Source organism: Marmota monax, unplaced genomic scaffold (assembly GCF_021218885.2).
Source record: "Marmota monax isolate L192 unplaced genomic scaffold, Marmota_monax_Labrador192_F-V1.1 WCK01_AAM20220418_F8-fsc00024, whole genome shotgun sequence".
Taxonomy (NCBI): domain Eukaryota; kingdom Metazoa; phylum Chordata; class Mammalia; order Rodentia; family Sciuridae; genus Marmota; species Marmota monax.
The window spans coordinates 26,057,032-26,075,194 of NW_026695224.1; the positions used below are offsets into that span (position 1 = coordinate 26,057,032).

The 18,163-nt window shown below is 40.9% G+C and overlaps 1 protein-coding gene across 3 annotated transcripts; it reads right to left on the minus strand.

Moving 5' to 3' along the window:
- Positions 1–1,141: 1,141 nt before the first annotated feature.
- Positions 1,142–18,149, minus strand: Kars1 (lysyl-tRNA synthetase 1). 3 transcript variants are annotated; one of them, XM_046434498.2, is made up of 16 exons: positions 18,005–18,116; positions 17,154–17,292; positions 15,249–15,428; positions 12,482–12,641; positions 11,780–11,945; positions 8,138–8,231; positions 7,591–7,777; positions 7,360–7,485; positions 5,945–6,064; positions 4,929–5,091; positions 4,645–4,818; positions 4,312–4,397; positions 3,784–3,869; positions 2,783–2,909; positions 1,936–2,079; positions 1,142–1,430 (listed from the first exon to the last, which is right to left on the minus strand). In XM_046434498.2, the coding sequence occupies exons 3-16, from the start codon at positions 15,392–15,394 to the stop codon at positions 1,332–1,334; spliced, it is 1,878 nt and encodes a 625-aa protein (XP_046290454.1). In that variant the 5' UTR covers positions 15,395–15,428; positions 17,154–17,292; positions 18,005–18,116; the 3' UTR covers positions 1,142–1,331. The 3 variants fall into 3 exon arrangements, with proteins under 3 accessions (XP_046290454.1, XP_046290453.1, XP_046290455.1); XM_046434497.2 differs by lacking the exon at positions 17,154–17,292; XM_046434499.2 differs by lacking the exons at positions 15,249–15,428; positions 17,154–17,292 and having other exon boundaries at positions 18,005–18,149.
- Positions 18,150–18,163: the final 14 nt, after the last annotated feature.

Below are 18,163 nucleotides of genomic sequence, written 5' to 3' on the forward strand. Positions count from 1 at the left end.
AGACTTAGATCATTTTACCAACTACAGCAGTAGAAACCTGCTGTATGAAAGTAGACTGGCAACTCCCAAACTAGGACACTTGCTGAGGTGCAAATGACGAGTGCTTTCTGATACATGACTCTTCTGAATACTGGTCTCTCCAGCTGCTTCCATGTCAGGGAGAAGGGGCTCCATTCTAACAACAGGCTCTCAGCCACACCCTGTCATGTCATTCTCAGCCCTGCTGAATTAAGCTAAAAATGAGAAAATTTCAGGCTCCCTATTGACAGGATCATCTCTACCTGCATGTCTAAAAGTTATGACAAACTTAATAGGTCCCAACCAAACTCTCATCTTTCCCTCTTAAACATGCATTTCCTGAGTTTTTTCCCATCTCAGTAAATGGTGACTCTACTTTTCTAGTTGTTCAGAACTGAAACCCTGAAATACATTTTTTCTCATCCCACATCTCATCAGCCAATTCTGTTGCCCTCAGAAACCAGTGAAGTGCAACAATTTCCATCGCTAACACCCAAAACTAAGCTATCTCTCCCCAGCCCAGTACAACAGCTTGCTTTCACTCTTGCTCTTCACACACTAACTAGAATCATCCTTAAAAGTAATTCTCTGCTCAGCTCTCCAATGGCTTTCCATCTTGCTCATTATGAAATAATTCTGTGACTATCACAGGCTTGTACAATCTGGCCCCTCACTGTCCTTTACTAATCCCTTTGCTATTCCTCAAAAATATGGTTCTCTAGTCTGGACTGCCCTTTTCCCACTCATCTCTCTTTCCAGATCTTTACTTAATTGTCCCATAGCACAGGTATTTTTGATAGCCATATTCAAAATAGCACTCCCCCATCCACATCCAGAATAGCACCTCTGTCCCCTCACCCTGCTCTTTTTCTTCTTTGTGTGTACCCCCACCAGAAAGAATACCTGTTTACTTGTTTCTTGTCTATTTCTCCTACTGCTGCCCCAACCAAAAAGAATACAAATTCCATGAAAGTAGTGGTTTGACTTTTGTTCACTGCTGTGCCCCCAAATCCCTTAAAACAATGCCCACACAGAGCAGACAGTAATACAAATTTGTTCCAAGAATAAGATGAGACAATCCTAAGCATTCATTGAACCAGCAGTCTGAGTAAAGAGTTACCAGTTCAAAGATAGAGACAAATGGTTTATTTGGTAACAAGGAGTAAAAAGAATCTCTTAATTCATCTTCTCTCTTCTGGTGGCTGAACGGAACTATGGTAGTCAAATAGATGGCAACATAAAAGAATTCCCTCGCAGACCTGATCTTTTGCAGAAATGCAAGGATTCCTGATTACATGCTCTGGAACTGTTTTCTACACAGAAGTGCCAACTGTTGTGCCTTCCAGTTTATCAGTGGTTGTTACAGTCTCCTTCTTGTCTTCAGGCTTCATAGCAGGAAACAGGAGTACCTCCTATAGGAGATAAAGATGCATTTTGAAGCTAGGAGGCATTCTATTCCTTTTGCCTCTGTTAATGTTACCACCCAAATCCACTAAAAAAATCAAAGTGTTCTTTTATTTCAACTCAGTCCCTCTCAGTAACAGATGGAAGAGAATGAATGCACAGCACTATTTAGGGTGCCATAGAATTAGTAAACATGCATGCTATTAAAATTGGACAAAAATCGGGTTTCCACACTTAACAGGGCTGACTTAAATTAAATGAACTAACACCTGTAGAGAGCTCAGCACTCTCCTGGAAACTCATGAAATGCAAATAATCAGTATTCCTCCTGCTCATAGGGAGAAAACTAAATCCTCTAAAGTCAGATTGCTCTCAGCTGCCTCCCGTGGAGCCACCTCCTCCAACAGCTCCTCCCAGTACCCCCGAAACTTTTCTTTTTCTCCTGGGCCACATGCTCTGCTTCCAACACAAAAGAGTTTTGGGCAGTGTGTGCTATGGAGGGCTGCTGTGTACCTTGATGTTATTGGAATCTGTGAGAAACATGGTGATGCGGTCAATGCCCATGCCCCAGCCAGCTGTAGGGGGCAGCCCATATTCCAGGGCAGTACAGAAGTTTTCATCTATGAACATGGCCTCATCGTCACCAGCAGCCTTGGCCTAGAAGAATAAAAAGAACCAAAAGATGACACTCTTCCAGGACATATCAATATCCAAATGAACACAATGAAACATCTGAAGGAGTACCTCCTAGCACTCAAGACTTACTGGAAACTGGGATTTCCCAGTTAACTCCAGGATTGATCTGATTTTTGTTGTTGTTTGTTCGTTTGTTTCTCTTTTTTCCAAAAACCTGGAGATCTGAACTGATGAATTCTATCTCAGATGCATACAAATTCTCTAAAATGAATCCACTGCTTGGGACTCTGGAACTCTCAGTGAAACTAATTCTCAAAAGACTATATGATGATCTAAGAGTCCTTCTCTCATTTCCTGAGACCACCCATTGGTGGCAGTGATAGTTCAGGCAGCCTGCTGGGTTTCTGTCTTCTTTATATCTTTATCTGCCTCATTTCCAAGCCACTTCAATAAATATACAATCCAAGAAAAATAATGTTCTTGTTAGGCAAATGTATTTTTAAGACAAACATCATGTTCCCCACACATAAAATTTTCTGTGTGTTATTCAGTCAAAAACCAAAGTTTCCACCTTGAAATGTGACTTCCTCCAACAAAGGTTGTGCTTATCCTTCTTTCTGTTTGGTCTGTGTGCACACTGACACAGACCAGGGTGAAGGCTGCTATCTTCTGGTGACCGAGTTAGGTGGTGAAATGTGCCTTTGTCTGCACTCTCTTTTCTTACCTTGGCCTGTTCTTCAAACAGCTGCCGCTGCCTCATGGGATCATTCAGCTCAGTGTAGGCATTGCATATTTCCTTCTTCATGACGAATAGCTCAAAGCGTTCAGTCAAACCCTCTTTGGTGCGGTGCCTGGGCACAGAAGACCATAGAGAAGGTTGCATATCCATGCCCCTAACTTAACATCTGTTACAAGAGCTCCTGAATTAAAGTAGACTGAAAAGTATGACTGAAAAGTATGACAACCTGAAGCCTACATGCAGTCTCAGCACCAAATCATTTCATGTAACAGTGAAGAGGGTGAGAGAACCAGGAAAATATGATTAGCTTCGTATAAGCAGTGTGGCGGACAGTTACATGGAACCATACCTCCTATATTCATGACCTTCTGCATCCCGCTCACTTGAACTGTGGGCAGGCCATGACTTGGTTTGGTCAATGGGGTATTAGCTGAAGCTTGCTGGTTTTTTTCTGGTATTGCAGACTGAACCCAAGGGCACTTTACCACTGAGCTACATCCCCAGTCCTTTTTATTTATTTTTTTTGAGACAGGGTCTCACTAAGTTGCTATGGCCTTGCAAAGTTGCTGAGGCTGGCCTCAAACCTGTGATCCTCCTGTCTCAACCTTCCAAGTCACTGGGATACAGGTGAGTACCACTATGGCCCACTTGATGTGTGCCTCACTTGATATGTATTTTGCATGTTAAGGCTTGGCTATGCTGAAGGGAAGCTCAGGCCATGCTACCAGAGGCCACATAAAAAGGCCCTGGAGGATGATGTCCCATCTGGTAGACCATGGGGAGAAGAACCAAAGTTCCCTGGCAGAAGAATTCCCCACTGAAAAAAGCCACCTGATTTATCCTAGCCAACATTACATGGAGAACACCAACTAGTCAAACCCAGGAAATCCTGAAAAAAAGCAAAACAAAACAAAACTGTTTTACACTACTAAGTTTTAGGGTGGTTATGCAGAAATAGGTAACTAAAATACCATGCTATATCTTACCATTTAGCCAAAGGGCTCATTATCTGCGGGTGATCACAGATGAATGTAGGATTGATGCATGTCACTTCCAGGAACTCCCCAACAAGCTTAATCAGAAAGCAAAACAGAACTAGATGTCACTTCTGGATAGTATTTTGATAGTCTTAGCCCAAGAGGAGACCTCAGCTCCCACCCAGATGGATTTATCCTATAGCTTTTTCAAAGACGGGAAAGGACTAGCTGAGATAATACACATGAACTACTTGGCACAAAACTTAGTATAACAGTTTAAAGTTTTTTATTTTTGGTGCTCGAGATTGAACCCAGGGACCTTTTTTATTTTGAGACTGGGTCTCACTAAGTTGCTGTGGCTGGCTTCAAACTGCCTCAGTCTCTGGAGGTGCTGGGATTTCAAGAGTGTGTCACCATGCCCAGTTCTTAATTCTCTTATTTCCTCTACGGTTTTCCTATGAAGGTGCAAAAATGAACTCTTCCCAGTGTGAACTGTTTCCTACAGATATGAGCACATGATAGAGCATGGCCTCTAACCTTATCAAGGAGCCTGGCAGTGGTCCGAGGTGGAGGGCATTCGACAGCTTTTGCCACACAGATATCATCAAGAATTTTGCGAGTTTCTGTGGTAACAAATGTAAAAGTTAGGACAAGACACATTACATTAGCCCAGTAAAAACATATAAAGAGGGGGCTGGGAACGTGGCTCAGTAGTAGAGCATGTGTGAGCCCTGGGTTCAATCCCCAGCATTGCAAAACACACAACAATAAAGCCAAAAAAGAGAATGATATAGAAATTTTAGCTCTGACCCAATCAAATTTGGGGCTGAACAGGAAGACAGGCTATAAAATAGAGAACTATTATTTTACCTTCAGTTTCAAAGAGGTTTGTTTCCGGCAGCTTCACCCCCAGGGCTTTCTCAAGCTCTTCTACCATGCTGATTCTCCGGAAAGGTGGGGTGAAATCAATCTCGTAGGCTTGGCCCTCTGGGCCATCTGGGTGGTAGGTGATCTTGTAACTGCCTGTAATGTTCTTCACCATTCCTGAAGAGAAATAGGCCATTTCAAAAGGATGAAGCCCAAGAAACTCTCCTCTTGAAGCAGCACACCTGCCCCCACAGACAAATTTGAAAGATAAAGTGAGCAGGACTCACCTGAAACCATCTTCTCTGTGATTTCCATGAGATCGTGATAGTCTGCATATGCCATGTAGAACTCACAGGTGGTGAACTCAGGATTGTGAGTCAAATCAATCCCTTCATTCCGGAACTGGCGTCCAATTTCATAAACCCGGTCAATGCCACCAACCACCAGCATCTGACAACACATGGCCATACTCAGAGAAGGAAGTCATGTCTGAAAGTTTCTATCTACTAACTGGTTATCACAGCTTACACCTGCTCTATTTAGACCCTTGTAGTGAACAGATGTCATTCTTCTTGGCTACCTAGGACTTATGAACACTCTTTCTGTATCTCCCTGCACTGTCTCCTTGTGAGTCTGGGCCTCTCCAAAGAAGCATCTTGGGTTAGGCAACAAGTAAGTGACCAAGCTCCAACCAATCAGACACAATTGTGAGACTTTTAACATGGTAGCTACTAAAAGAAGATGTAGGTATTGCACAAAATTAATTTTGGTGGAAGGGATCAGATATCCACCTTTTACAGATAGTAGCAGTGACCTATGCCTAGAAGAAAAGACACCATGTTCTACATGAAATATGATTCAGCATCATTCTTAGTTATGTGGTCTCCAAACATAACTGCCTGATTGTCTTAGAAATTGTGAACTTCCTCATACAGATGAATAAATTTTTATTTTCCTTTAAACTAGGTTAACAAGTTCTGTTGTCTACAACTAAGAAATCAGAATGATAGGCTTTGATCTTTCTTTTACAAAAGACTAAAATCAGATATAAACTATAAACTTAAAAATTTTAGAGGAACCAAAGTAGGTATATCTGTTACCTGAGAAAGACAATCCTTCTGCACTCTGCACTGCAAGGCTCTACTGACCTTGTAGAGAAATTCTAGAAGTATTACACTCATAAACCTGACAAATCAGAACATTCTCCTGCTATTAAATACTACTACTGTTTCTGATCATACCTAGCTAGCCGATTATTTTCCAGTCTACAGCTTCTTTAAGGAAATGGGTTATTATTGACTACCTTATGGTACAGTTCTGGAGCAATTCTCATATATAAGTTCATGTCCAGCTCATTGTGGTAAGTGATGAAAGGCTTGGCTACAGCTCCTCCTGGGATGATATTCATCATAGGAGTTTCAATCTTAAGAAGACAGAGAGAAACATTAAGTTTTCATATAATCAGGGACCATGCTTTCAATATCACATCTCAAAGTAAAAGTGAGTTCAACAGTAACATGTGCTTGACAAAGAAATATAGATTGCTTCATTTTCTAGATTAGTGTCTCATTTCCATTAATAACACATAGGATCACAAATTTTCATAAGCTAAAAATGGTAATCTAAATGGCTACAGTGTTTCTTGAATTCAGTTGCAGTATTTATCATAAATCTAACTGCTTACATCCTTGGAGTTATTCTACTTTTAGGGATTCATCTATTTTTCTTTCTTTCTTTCTTCTTCTTCTTCTTTTTTTTTTTTGTGATGCTGGGGATTGAACCCAGGGCTGTGTGCATATAAGGCAAGCACTCTACCAACTGAGCTATATCCCAAGCCCCTAGGGATTCATCTTGCAGAAACACTTGCATGTGTGCATAAAGATGTTCACTAAAATATTTAATATAGACGAAAACCAAAAATAACCTAAATTATTAATAGGAGAAGCAATAAAGTATGCCTCATTTAAAAGGAATGTGTGTGGGGGGACAGGGGGTGGTGTTATCCCAGCAGTTCAGGAGGCTAAGGGCCTAAGCAACTTAGAAAGACTCTGTCTTAAAATAAAAAAATAAAAAGGGTGAGGGGTGTTGCTCAGTAGTTAAGCACCCCTGGTTCAATCCCCAGTAAATGTGAGGAACAAAGGCTCCAAAATATATGAAGTGGAAGGGTAGGTTCATTATAATAGAGAATGTGACTCCATTTATAGTTAAAGCAAAAATTAAAACAAGCTTTCCAAAACATTTACACACACATACTCCATTTATACTGTGTGTATGCATATATGCATAGTAAATGGTAAGGAAGAATACATTTTAATGCTCCAGTTTGGGGAAGGAAGTTAGTTAAAAGAAGCAAAAGGTACTTTCACATTTGCTTCTATTTACTTTGTTTCACACTACATACATCTGTCTTTTTCATACAATTAAAAAATATTTTTTAATGCTAAAAACCCATAATGACTTGATAACATATTGAACATGACATACATGTAGATGCCCTACACCTTGCTCATTATTTAGGGAGTCAGAATGCTAAATAAATAAGGTACAACAAAGACAATGGCCAAAAAAAAAAAAAAAAAAGATGATCTCATTAGGCATGAAGGAAACTGATATAGGAAATGGCTTGGAAAGGAGAAGGGAAGGGATCGTAAGAGACAAACATGGCAAGGTGGCTCATCACGTCACCTAAGGAACCTTCATCCTCCATCCCTCCATTACCTCTAGAAATCCCAGCTCATCCAAGAAACTTCTTATGTATGTGATGATCTTAGAGCGGATGATAAATTTCTGCCTCACAAAGTCATTCAGGATCAAGTCCAAGTATCTCTGACGATACCTTGTTTCCTAAACCAAAAGCAGCAGTTAGAAATCACTGGTTTGATTCAGTGATATGAAAAAACAAAATGGAATGCATCTCTGTGCTACAGCTAGCAGATTATGAGAGCTTACCTTGTCTTTGAGGCCAAAGTGAAGATGAGGTAGCATATGCAAGCAGGGAGAGAGCAGTGTGATCTCATAGGGAATGATACTCAGCTCGCCCTTCTTGGTTTTACCAGGATTCCCCTGAACTCCAATTATGTCTCCCCGACGCAGTTTGTTATTGATATGAATAAATTCTTCCTCTGATTTGTAATTCCTGAGTGAAAGTAAATGTAACTCATTGTACATTATTTCAAATTAATACTGGCCACAGGTTTACTATGGAACCCTAACTCAACTGTTTAGTGCTTAATGAACCCAAGAAGAATCTCAGATTCATGGCTAACTGCTAAAAAGGATTATCTTTTTATTTTAGTTGTCATGCAACTGGAAAGCAGTCATTACTTTCCAGGTGCACAGATGGTCTTTTTATCTTCTTCTCAGCCTTACCCAACCTTGCCCCTCCTTCTTTTCCTAACTTCAAGTACCAATGAGAAAATAAGACATCAGCAGCTGTCCCAAACTGTGTTCCTCTAGGCCAGCACAGAGGGGATTGAAACAGTATACTTCTATGTACCTGGAATTGGCCATGACTTGCAACTTGACCCCCTCTCCTCGAAGGTCATAGAAGATTAGCTTTCCCCCAGAAGCTCTTTTAGCATGGATCCTACCTAGAAAAAGAAGAATAAAAATACTGACTAGTGGACCAGAAACCATTTCGTGGTATCAGTGCAGAAAAAGTTCCCTCTGCAACATAAGGCAAAACAATCTGATTGTGGCCCGAGGTCCAGAATTCCTTTCTCTTCATGCCAATGATCTGCATTAAAACCAAAGATGTGTAGGGAGATAACTTGTTTTTGCAGTACTGGGGATTGAACCTAGGAGTAATCTACTACCACACTACATTCCCAGGCCCCTCCTTTTTCTATGTGAATGATTTAAGTGGGGAAAGCGGGGGTAGGGGGGGAAGATGTATGCTTTACCATTGAGGTGTATCTCCAGTCCTCCACAGGGTCTCACTAAGTTGTTTAGGACCTTGTTAAGTTTCTGAGGCTGGTCTTGAACTTGTGATCCTTCTGCCTTAGCCCCTTGAGACACTGGGATTACAGGAGGGCACCACTGTACCTGTCTTATCCCTAGTTTTTTTTTTTTTTGTACCAGGGATTGACCCCAGGGGTGCTTAACCAGCAAGCCACATCCCCAACTCCCCCCCTTTTTTAAAATATCTTTTCAGTTGTAGATGGACACAATACCTTTATTTATTTGTTTTTATGTGGTGCTGAGGATCGAACACATGAGGCACATGTTTGAGGCAAGAGCTCTACCACTGAGCAACAACCCCAGCCCTGTCCCAGCCCTTTTTTAAATATATTTTACTAGAGACAGGGTCTGGCTGAGGTGCTCAGGGTCTCACTAAATTGCTGAGACTGGGTTTGAACTCGTGATCCTCCTGCTTCAGGCTCCTGAGTTGTTGGGATTATAGGTGTGTGCCACCCTGTCCAGCTCATCCCCAGCCTTTTTTACTTTTTAATTTTGAGATGAAGTCTCGGGCTGGGGATGTGGCTCAAGCGATAGCGTGCTAGCCTGGCATGCGTGCGGCACGGGTTCAATCCTCAGCACCACACACAAATGAAGATGTTGTGTCCGCCGAAAATTAGAAAATAAATATTGAAAAATTCTCTCTCTCTCTCTCCCTTAAAAAAAAAAAAAAAGAGATGAAGTCTCACTAAGTTGCTCACGCTGGTGTCAAACCTGCAATCCTTCAGCCTCAGCCTCCCAAGTAACTGGGATTACAGGCATATGCCACCAGACTTGGCAAGATATGGCTTTAAAGATGCTTACTGAGTTCCCAGAGGATGGCAGTGCAAGTGGCAGCACAGACTTTCAATCTTCCTGAATACCATATAAAAATCCAAAGTGCAAGCAGATAGGAAAAGCCAAAAATCCATGGATAAATTGTGTGGGAAGATAATTTCAAGAACCCCCAAATAATAGTTATCAGGAAATGAACTAGCTAAAAACTAAATGCACTTATAGAAAAGAAAAAAAGAAGCCCCAAATACGAATCATGGTTGAGGCAAAGCACAAGAGCTCTAAAACCTCCTTATGGGAATAATGCAGTGGGGAAGAATGAGGCATCTGATGGATCTGAGAACTGAAGAACTGCCCCCAGAGCCAAAGGTGTTCACTAGAGAATGTATGAAGATTTTCCTCCAGGCTAACCAGAGGACAGCAGCTGAAACTGAGAGAGAATGTGTCCATTCTCATAAAGGTAGGGCTACACTACAAATGCTCCAAAGTGGACAGAGCAAGGTAGCTCATGGAACTCATGGAAACTCTCTATCAGCCAGGTTCTCTCCCAGGATGAGGCCAAACAGAGGCCAAATTGAACAGGACAAGGAAAACAGAGATAAAGGAAAAGAGAAAGTCAAATGAAATTGAGGACAGATAGCTAAGAAATCTCAGAAAGCCAACATCTATATTTCTGAACACTTCACAAAAATAAAATAGTGAAGTTGAAAAATATCTATACATTAACCTTCTTATTAACATTCAGGAAAACTAATTTAATGTAAAAATAAGCATCATACAAGCATTGAGGTCAAATCCCACTCAAAGTTATTATTTAAAAAAGAAAATAACAATAATAATAAAAAATAAAAAAACAAAATAAAACAAGAACAACAAAGCCGGGCATGGTGGTGCACACCTGTAATCCCAGCTACTCAGGAGGCTGAAGCAGGAGGATCACAAGTTTTCAGACAGCCTGTGTAACTTAGCAAGACCCTGTCTCGAAATAAAATACAAAGGGCTGAGAGGTAGCTCAGTGGTACCTGCTTGCTTAGTATGTACAAATCCCTGAGTTCAATTTTTTCAGTATAGCAGGGCAGGGGGACAAGAAGAATAAGAATATGAATAGATAGCATACCCACAGACAAAATTAAAGCACTCAAGACATGCCAAGAAAAACAAAAAATTCCTAACCAATTCACAATGAGTTAAAAGACATTAAAAACCATGTAAAAATTTTTTTCAGAAATAAAGCTGGGCGTGGTGATGCACACCTGTAATCCTAGCGGCTTTGGGAGGCTAAGGCAGGAGGACTGCAAATTTAAAGCCAGCCTCAGAAACTTAGCAATAGGCCCGAAGCTACTCAGTGAGACCCTCTCTCTAAACAAAATAACAAAAAAGGATTGGGGATGTGGCTTAGTGGTTAAGTGTCCCTGGGTTCAATCCCTAGTATCAAAAATAATAATAATACAAACTAAAATATAAGTGCCCCTGGGTTTAATCCCCAGCACCCCCCCAAAAAAAAATAAAAAATGATGATTAAATTAGAAGGAAATAAGAGTGACTACATATAAAAAATAATACATTAAGAGAAACAAGATGAAATGGAGAATAAAATTTAAAATCATATATGAAGAAAAGATAAAATGGATTTGAAGAAAATGACAATTACTGCAAAGGATCGAAGAAACAACATACAGAAAAAAACGAGTACCAAAAAATGTCAAAACAAGATACAAAACACAAATAAATTTCCTAATGTGAAAGACTTTAAAAATACCATGTAAAGACACGTACCTGAAAATGCTAAACCAAAATGACCAATATCAAGACATATTTTAGTGAAATTATTAGGCTTTAAGGTAAAAGAACAAATTTGGGGGGCATTTAGGTGTTGGCAGAGATTCTCCCTGGATGGAAGAACCATGGGTAATTTTTTCTCCTTCTTTGAATGTTCTACATTTTCTACAATGGATAATTTTATTATTATTTGGGGAGAGGGGAACGGAGGCAACAGACATGATTTGATTTTTTAAATTAAGTACAAGATCCCACACAAGATACTATAACCCCCAAATAACAATGCTCTAGAAATAATGCATTCTCAGAATGAAGACTGAAATTCTTAGGACCTGGGCCCATGGTTCCCCACTGTTGAAGGAAGTACTTATAAAATAGCAGCAGCGTCAGGCTGCGAGGAGTTCCCCACAGAGAATGCCCCTTCCTCAGTAGCATCACCTGATGTGGAATGTGACCCATGCTTCCAGGATGCTCTGCTTCTCTCTATGAACAGATATAACAGTACTTTCCTAGTTCAATGGGCTAACACAGACTACTTGAAAGCAAGACCACCTCACACATTCCTTTGTGTTACTGATGGGGCCTGCCTACTTTGGGAGCTCAATAAACTGCCAGGGAATCTTCCTACCTGCCACCTTTAAGGTGATGTCAGTCAGGTGATCCCCAGGCTGTAGGTGACTATATTCTTGGATGAAGTGAGTGAGTGAGATGTCTACATGGAATTTATGTGGGTAGGGGTCCTCCCCATTGACCTTCAGCTGGTGGACTGCTTGACTGCGGATCTTGTAGTATTGCTGTTAAAGAAACAAACAACAACAACAAAGCCTGTGAGAAGTTGAACCTAGCCAGACCAGTGGCCCATCTAGCAGGATTCTTCTGTCTCAGCGGGGCCCCAAAACATTAAGATTCTCTCTAACCAAATCCTCTGCACTCTGGAAATCATAGGTCTGAATACGTGATACATATTCATACACTTAAAATATGGAGACTGGCCAGATCTAACTGGAAATGAAGGACAGAATTTCAAAATAAAAAAGAAAAACTGGATTTCTACTTAAAATAATAAAAGAGTAATTAGTCACTTGAGAGTACTAGACTTTCCCAGCTGCCTGTTAGGAGTTGACATAAGAAACTCAGGACCTGTGACTTTAGCCAGATGGTGTGACAGGCTCTCCTTACCCACTGGAAATGACCCAAGGTCCAGTGCCTATTCTAGTTCTTATTTATCTTAGTCACTGGTCCCTCTTAACTGCCTGATCGCCAGAAATCTGCCATAAGCCTTATCAGAAGTTTTCCTGTGTCGTCTATACCAGAAGCCTGGGGGACTCACATTTGGATCCAGGCTCTCCTCTTCAGAACCCACACCATTTTCATTGGCATGGTTGGTGGCAGCAGCAGTGGCCTGGCTTAGCTGTTTCTCACTGAGTTCCTTTTGCTTGGCCTCCTTCTCTGCCACTTTTTTCTCAGCTTTCAGGCGTCTCTTTAGTTCACTGTTGGGAAGATGAAAGCATTCAATGTGAAAGTTGTCTCATGAGTCTTCCATCTTCTGCCCCATATCACTTTCCAAAAATACAAACAGATTGGGGAAAATGCTCTTCCATACCAAATCCAGCCTTTTAAGTCACTAAATTCTATATGTGAAAGATATTAAGAAAAAAAATAAGCTTAATATAAAGATGCAACAGATCATTTTCAGTCTTTGCTTTCCAGTCCAAACTTGGCATTAGGTCCCAACTAAAACCAAGATGCATGGTACAAGAAATCCCTAAATATTAGGGATTAAGAAAGAAATATTTCCTAGAAAATCAGCAGGATAGGCTTTTCTTGAGCTACCTAAGCTATGGAGCTCCTTGAAGCCAAGGATTGAATCTCAGTTGCCTGGTATCCTCTGTAGAAGAGGCAGTTCCTACAGGTAGCATTCCAGCTCTGTCTACCAACCCCTCATTGAAGAGTGAATTAGGTCATGGATGGGGAAAGAGTGGGTTTTACAGACATCAAGGAGACACCCCACAAACTGATCTAAGAATGGCTGTTAACACTGGTCTCACTTTTTGCCCACTGGAGCCTGGCTTGGAGCAGGGTAGAACAGTGTACAAGGCAGCAGGGTACAGAGGATAATATACCATCTTTAGTCAGACTGCCTGAGACTAATAAATTCTGACACACCTACCAATTAAGTGACCTTGGGGAAATGACTTAATTTCTCCCTTCTAGAAAATGGAAACAAGACAGTCTCTTCCCAGTTGTTGTCTGAGGATTGAGATGTTTGTAAGGGGATAATCCTGGCCCTGGCATTTAGTGAACACTCAAATGTAAGCTAAGTCTAGTTATTCCTCGCTCTCTTAACCCTTTACTCTCTGCATCTACAAAAGAAAACACACAAATATGGATACATTTCTGGTCAAATCTATTGTCATCCAAATTCCACATATGTGTCATGTGAGACTCAAAAATCAAAGCAATGGCCAGGTGTAGTAGCATACAGCAACTTGGGAGGGTGAGGTGGTAGGATCACAAGTTCGAGGTAAGCCTCAATAACTTATTGAGACTCTATCTCAAAAAAAAATAAAAAATAAAAATAAAAAAGGGCTGGTGTTGTAGCTCAGTGGTATGGCATCCCTGGGTTCAATCCCCAGCAAGGGTCGGGGGGGAAAGTAGGCAACTCAGTATCCCTTATGATCTCATATGCTATCTGACCCAGAAATAAATAGACTTGGGTAAAGAGAGATACCTCATTATTTAAAGAGAATTTATGAATCATCATTTCAAACCACGGATTAAAAATGAATATTCTGCCAATAGTGAACCATGGCAACATGTTTGCATTGTTTGGTTCGTTTTCAATGAGTTAAGAATAATTTAGCCAGGTATGATGGAGCACACCTGTAATCCCAGTGACTCAAGAGACCAAGGCAGGAGAATCACAAGTTCAAGGCCAGCCTCAGCAATTTAGTGAGGCCCTAAGTATCTTAGCAAGATCTTGTCTCAAAATAAAAACTAAAAAGGACTAGGGTTTGGCTCAGTGGTTAAGCACCTCTGGGTTCAACCCCTGGTACGAAAAGAAAAGAGAATAATTTAAAAAACTGAAATTTGGGGGGCTGGGGTTGTGGCTCAGTGGTAGAGTGCTCGCCTAGCATGTGCGAAGCCCTGTGTTTGATCCTCAGCACCACATAAAGATAAATAAATAAAGGTATTGTGTCCAATTACAACTAAAAAGTAAATACTTAAAGAAAAATTGAAATTTTGACTTGATCATCTTTTTTTTTTTTAAATGTTTTTTAGTTGTCAATGGACCTTTATTTTTATTTATTTATATGTGGTACTGAGAATTGAACCTAGGGCCTCACACATGCTAGGCAAGTGCTCTACCACTGAGCTACAACCCCAGCCCGACTTGATCATCTTTTAAGCAAGAAAAACTGATCCTGATGGTTTCAAAGTAGGCAACTCTTTCTAGGCACAACCCGTCTTGTAATAGTTGCCTATCCTGCTATAATTCAATCAGTGGGCAACAGAGTCTATATGGTTTTCTCTAGGATTAAAATAAATCTGTTTTCCATTCAACTCTTTTGTGTGTGTATGTGAGATATATATATATATATATATATATATATATATATATATATATATATATATATATATATATATATGTATATATATTTGGGATCCAACCCAGGGCCTTGTGCATGCAAGGCCAGCACTCTACCAACTGAGCTATATCCCCAGCCCTCCATTCAACTTTTAACTCAATCCTAAAGATAACCCATGAAAGTCCTAAGGATAGCTCCAAAACTAGAACCAAATTAATCTCAAGAGCAAACAAAACCACAGGAAGACAGAAAAGAGAAAATAACTGGCACCAGAAATTCTTTATTCAAACAAGAATTCTGTTCTCAGTACTGATCTAGAATCATCTCAAGACTCTAAGAAGGGGGATTTGAATTTATAAAGAGAAAGCAGATAAAGGGTTATTGATTTTAGTTATAGAGCTCTTTTTTCCTTAGCAACAATTCCAAAGACTTGGCCAAGGGCTTAACAGATAACTGAGGGAAAGGATTTTTGCTCCCAGAGCAATAAAGAAGGTAATGGGCACCAACCTTCTTTTATTAGAAAGTGGCTTGTCCTTGTGAAGCGCTGTGAAAGGAGCAAGTTGACCCAGTCGAAGTTCCCTCTGACCCCACTCTGCCCAGGAGGTTTGACGCAGGGACCCCCTAACAAGCTTTACAGCAGCTTGCATCAACATGGCAGAACACCCTGGAACTAATGATTACCACCACCTAGCAGGAAACACAGAGATGTGGTGTCAGATGGGGACAGACATTATATACCCACCCAAACTGCACTCTTGATTTCGGGGAGGGGAGCAATGTTTGCACTCCTTTTAGGGTTCCATCTAAATTAAGATCCTCTTAACTGATAGTAACCCTATTTTAACACTGTGCTGCAACTGTAACAGACAATGTTCTTTGTCCTGGCTATGGAAAAAAGGTGCATAACTGGAGCTAAATGTCAAATGCAGGTCAATCAACAGGTAAAAACGATCACAATATTCTATAATATGGAAGACAGAATGTGAGGCAGTGTTTTTGAAGCCCCTAAAGTGTGATTTCTCTCATGTCAATGAAAAGCATATAAAATATGAAGAAAATGCTACTATCAAATGCAAGCTCTACCTAAAAGCAAGCCACCACATAGACAGATGTGGTAGTGTGTGTGTCTATAGTCCCAGCTATTTGGAAAGCTGAGGAACTAGGCTCATTTGAGCCCAGAACAACCTAGACAAAACACAGCAGTGAAACCCCATTAAAAAAAAAAAAAGAAAGAAAGAAAGGAAGGAAGGAAGCCACAGAAAACATCTGAGTCAAAGACAAGATGAATTCTAAGAATAAGCAGGAAAAGTGAATTTCAGGAAGGACATTAGATTTCATTGTTTACATATCAGTGAGACCCGAAGGCAATGGGATTATAGGGATAACACTCTACTGTGTTAAAATAAATTTGAGAGGGAATCTCATTTGAGAATGAGTCTTTGGGGCATCTGTTCTCAAAACTTGGGGACAATACCTAGAGTGAAATGGTGCTCACTAAAAATTTCAGACCAAAGAAAATCAAGAAATAGAAGGGAATGTTAATCACAATTATTTTAGCCTATGGTCACCAGAGGGGCATACAACATACAATATCAACAACAAATTCTTTTAGACAATGTGAGACAGTACAGCAGTCAGTACAGACTTGATATGAACTTCATTTTAGATCTCTGCCTCGGTGCTATAGATCAGTACCAAAACACACATTAGGAAGGAAAACTTTAGCATGCATTTAATAGCCTAGCACCTCAGTTCACTCACTGGGGAAAAATGAACATTTCTACTTACTTTACAATGTTATTACTGAGATCAGACAGAACACTTTTACAGATCTAATATGGTGCCAGCACATAAAAATTGCTCAAAAAAAGTGTAGCTGTGTTGGGCACGGTGGTTCACGCCTGTGATCCCAACAGCTAGCCTAAGACATGAGGATCACAAGTTCAAAGCCAGCCTCAGCGAAAGCGAGGTGCTAAGCAACTCAGTGAGACCCTGTCTCTAAATAAAATACAAAACAGGGCTGGGGATGTGGCTCAGTGGCCGAGTGCTCCTGAGTTCAATCCCTGGAACCTTCCCCCCAAAAGTGTAGCTGTATTTAAGAAAAGACTAGAAAAATTGACTAGTTATCTCAGTTTACTTTAAAATAGCACTGTTGCTAAGCATCTTGCTTTTAAAGCATCTATGATTTACAATCCTAAAATTCAAATACTAATGTAACGTATCAAAATGCATCCAATTTTCCCTAAGGCCTAAGAGCATGTCCTAAACACTGACAGAAATCCATAAATCGCTACAATGAAGGACAACATACAGGGTGCTACCAATCATAAATTTAGACATTTGCCTTCTAGCTTTTCAAATATACACCAAAGCATAAAAATAGAGACAGAAGGGAAAAGAATCAATTCTTACTCATTTTAGAATTGTCTTCAATAATTCCCAGGGTTCAGCAAGAGGATTAAGTGCTAATGCACCAAAGCACGACAGTTTGCAGTATTTAACCTCCATCCTCTGCCTCTGGAGTGGTTCCGAGAACCATTCAAATCATTGCCTGTGTTTTGTGGTTCAAATGGGAAACCCAGGTTGAGAGGGAATGTAGTTATTCAGAGGAAATAAGACACAGCCAGTTAAAGGGTGGCTAATCTTGATCTATGCTCACCTACACACTTCAAAGATTTGGGTGGTTAACAAAGAAACACCCAACAGACTAAGGGCAGCTTGGTGTATTAGCTGGATAAGTTGGTCTCCACTGCTGGACACTGATCACTCACTCATTTCTAATAGATACTCTGAATAACCCAGATGGGTAGGTGCACGACAGTTTTAGAACTGACCCCTTTTCATACACGAGGTGCAGTATAACCCTGGTGGGGAAAAAAAAATTCTAAGGTTTTTATAAAAAGCTAAGGTATTCAGTATTTCTCCAATCTCCTCATTAAGAAGTGGCTCCATAATAAAAATAAAGCAGTTGACAGAGTGGGGAGAGAAGGAAGTTTCACTTTTTCTTTCTGTCTCCTCTAGGTTCTCGAGCGGGTTTCTCCTTCGCATTCTCCTGCAGTAAAATGGGGGACCCCTCCAGTGCCCTGCGGAGACCCCGGGGCATCCCGGGGGACGTAGTTTCCAGGGCGCAGAGGCTGGGACCCAACATGTGCGTACCCGCGAGGGCAGGAGCCCGGCAATAGAACACTTGGCGGGGAGCCTGAAGGCACTTCGCACCCTGGATTCTGCGACCTCAAAGCTTAACGACCCACAGCCACACTTACTTTTTGCTCAGTTTCGGCTCGCCGTCCACTTTCACCTGAGCCCCTTCCACCGTAGCCATCTTCCCTTGAGGGCCCGACTCAAAAGTGACGAGGGGGTACACGACAATTTCCGGGTCAGGGGCCGGAGCTCCGCCTCTTCCGGGAAAAGGGGCGTGGTCT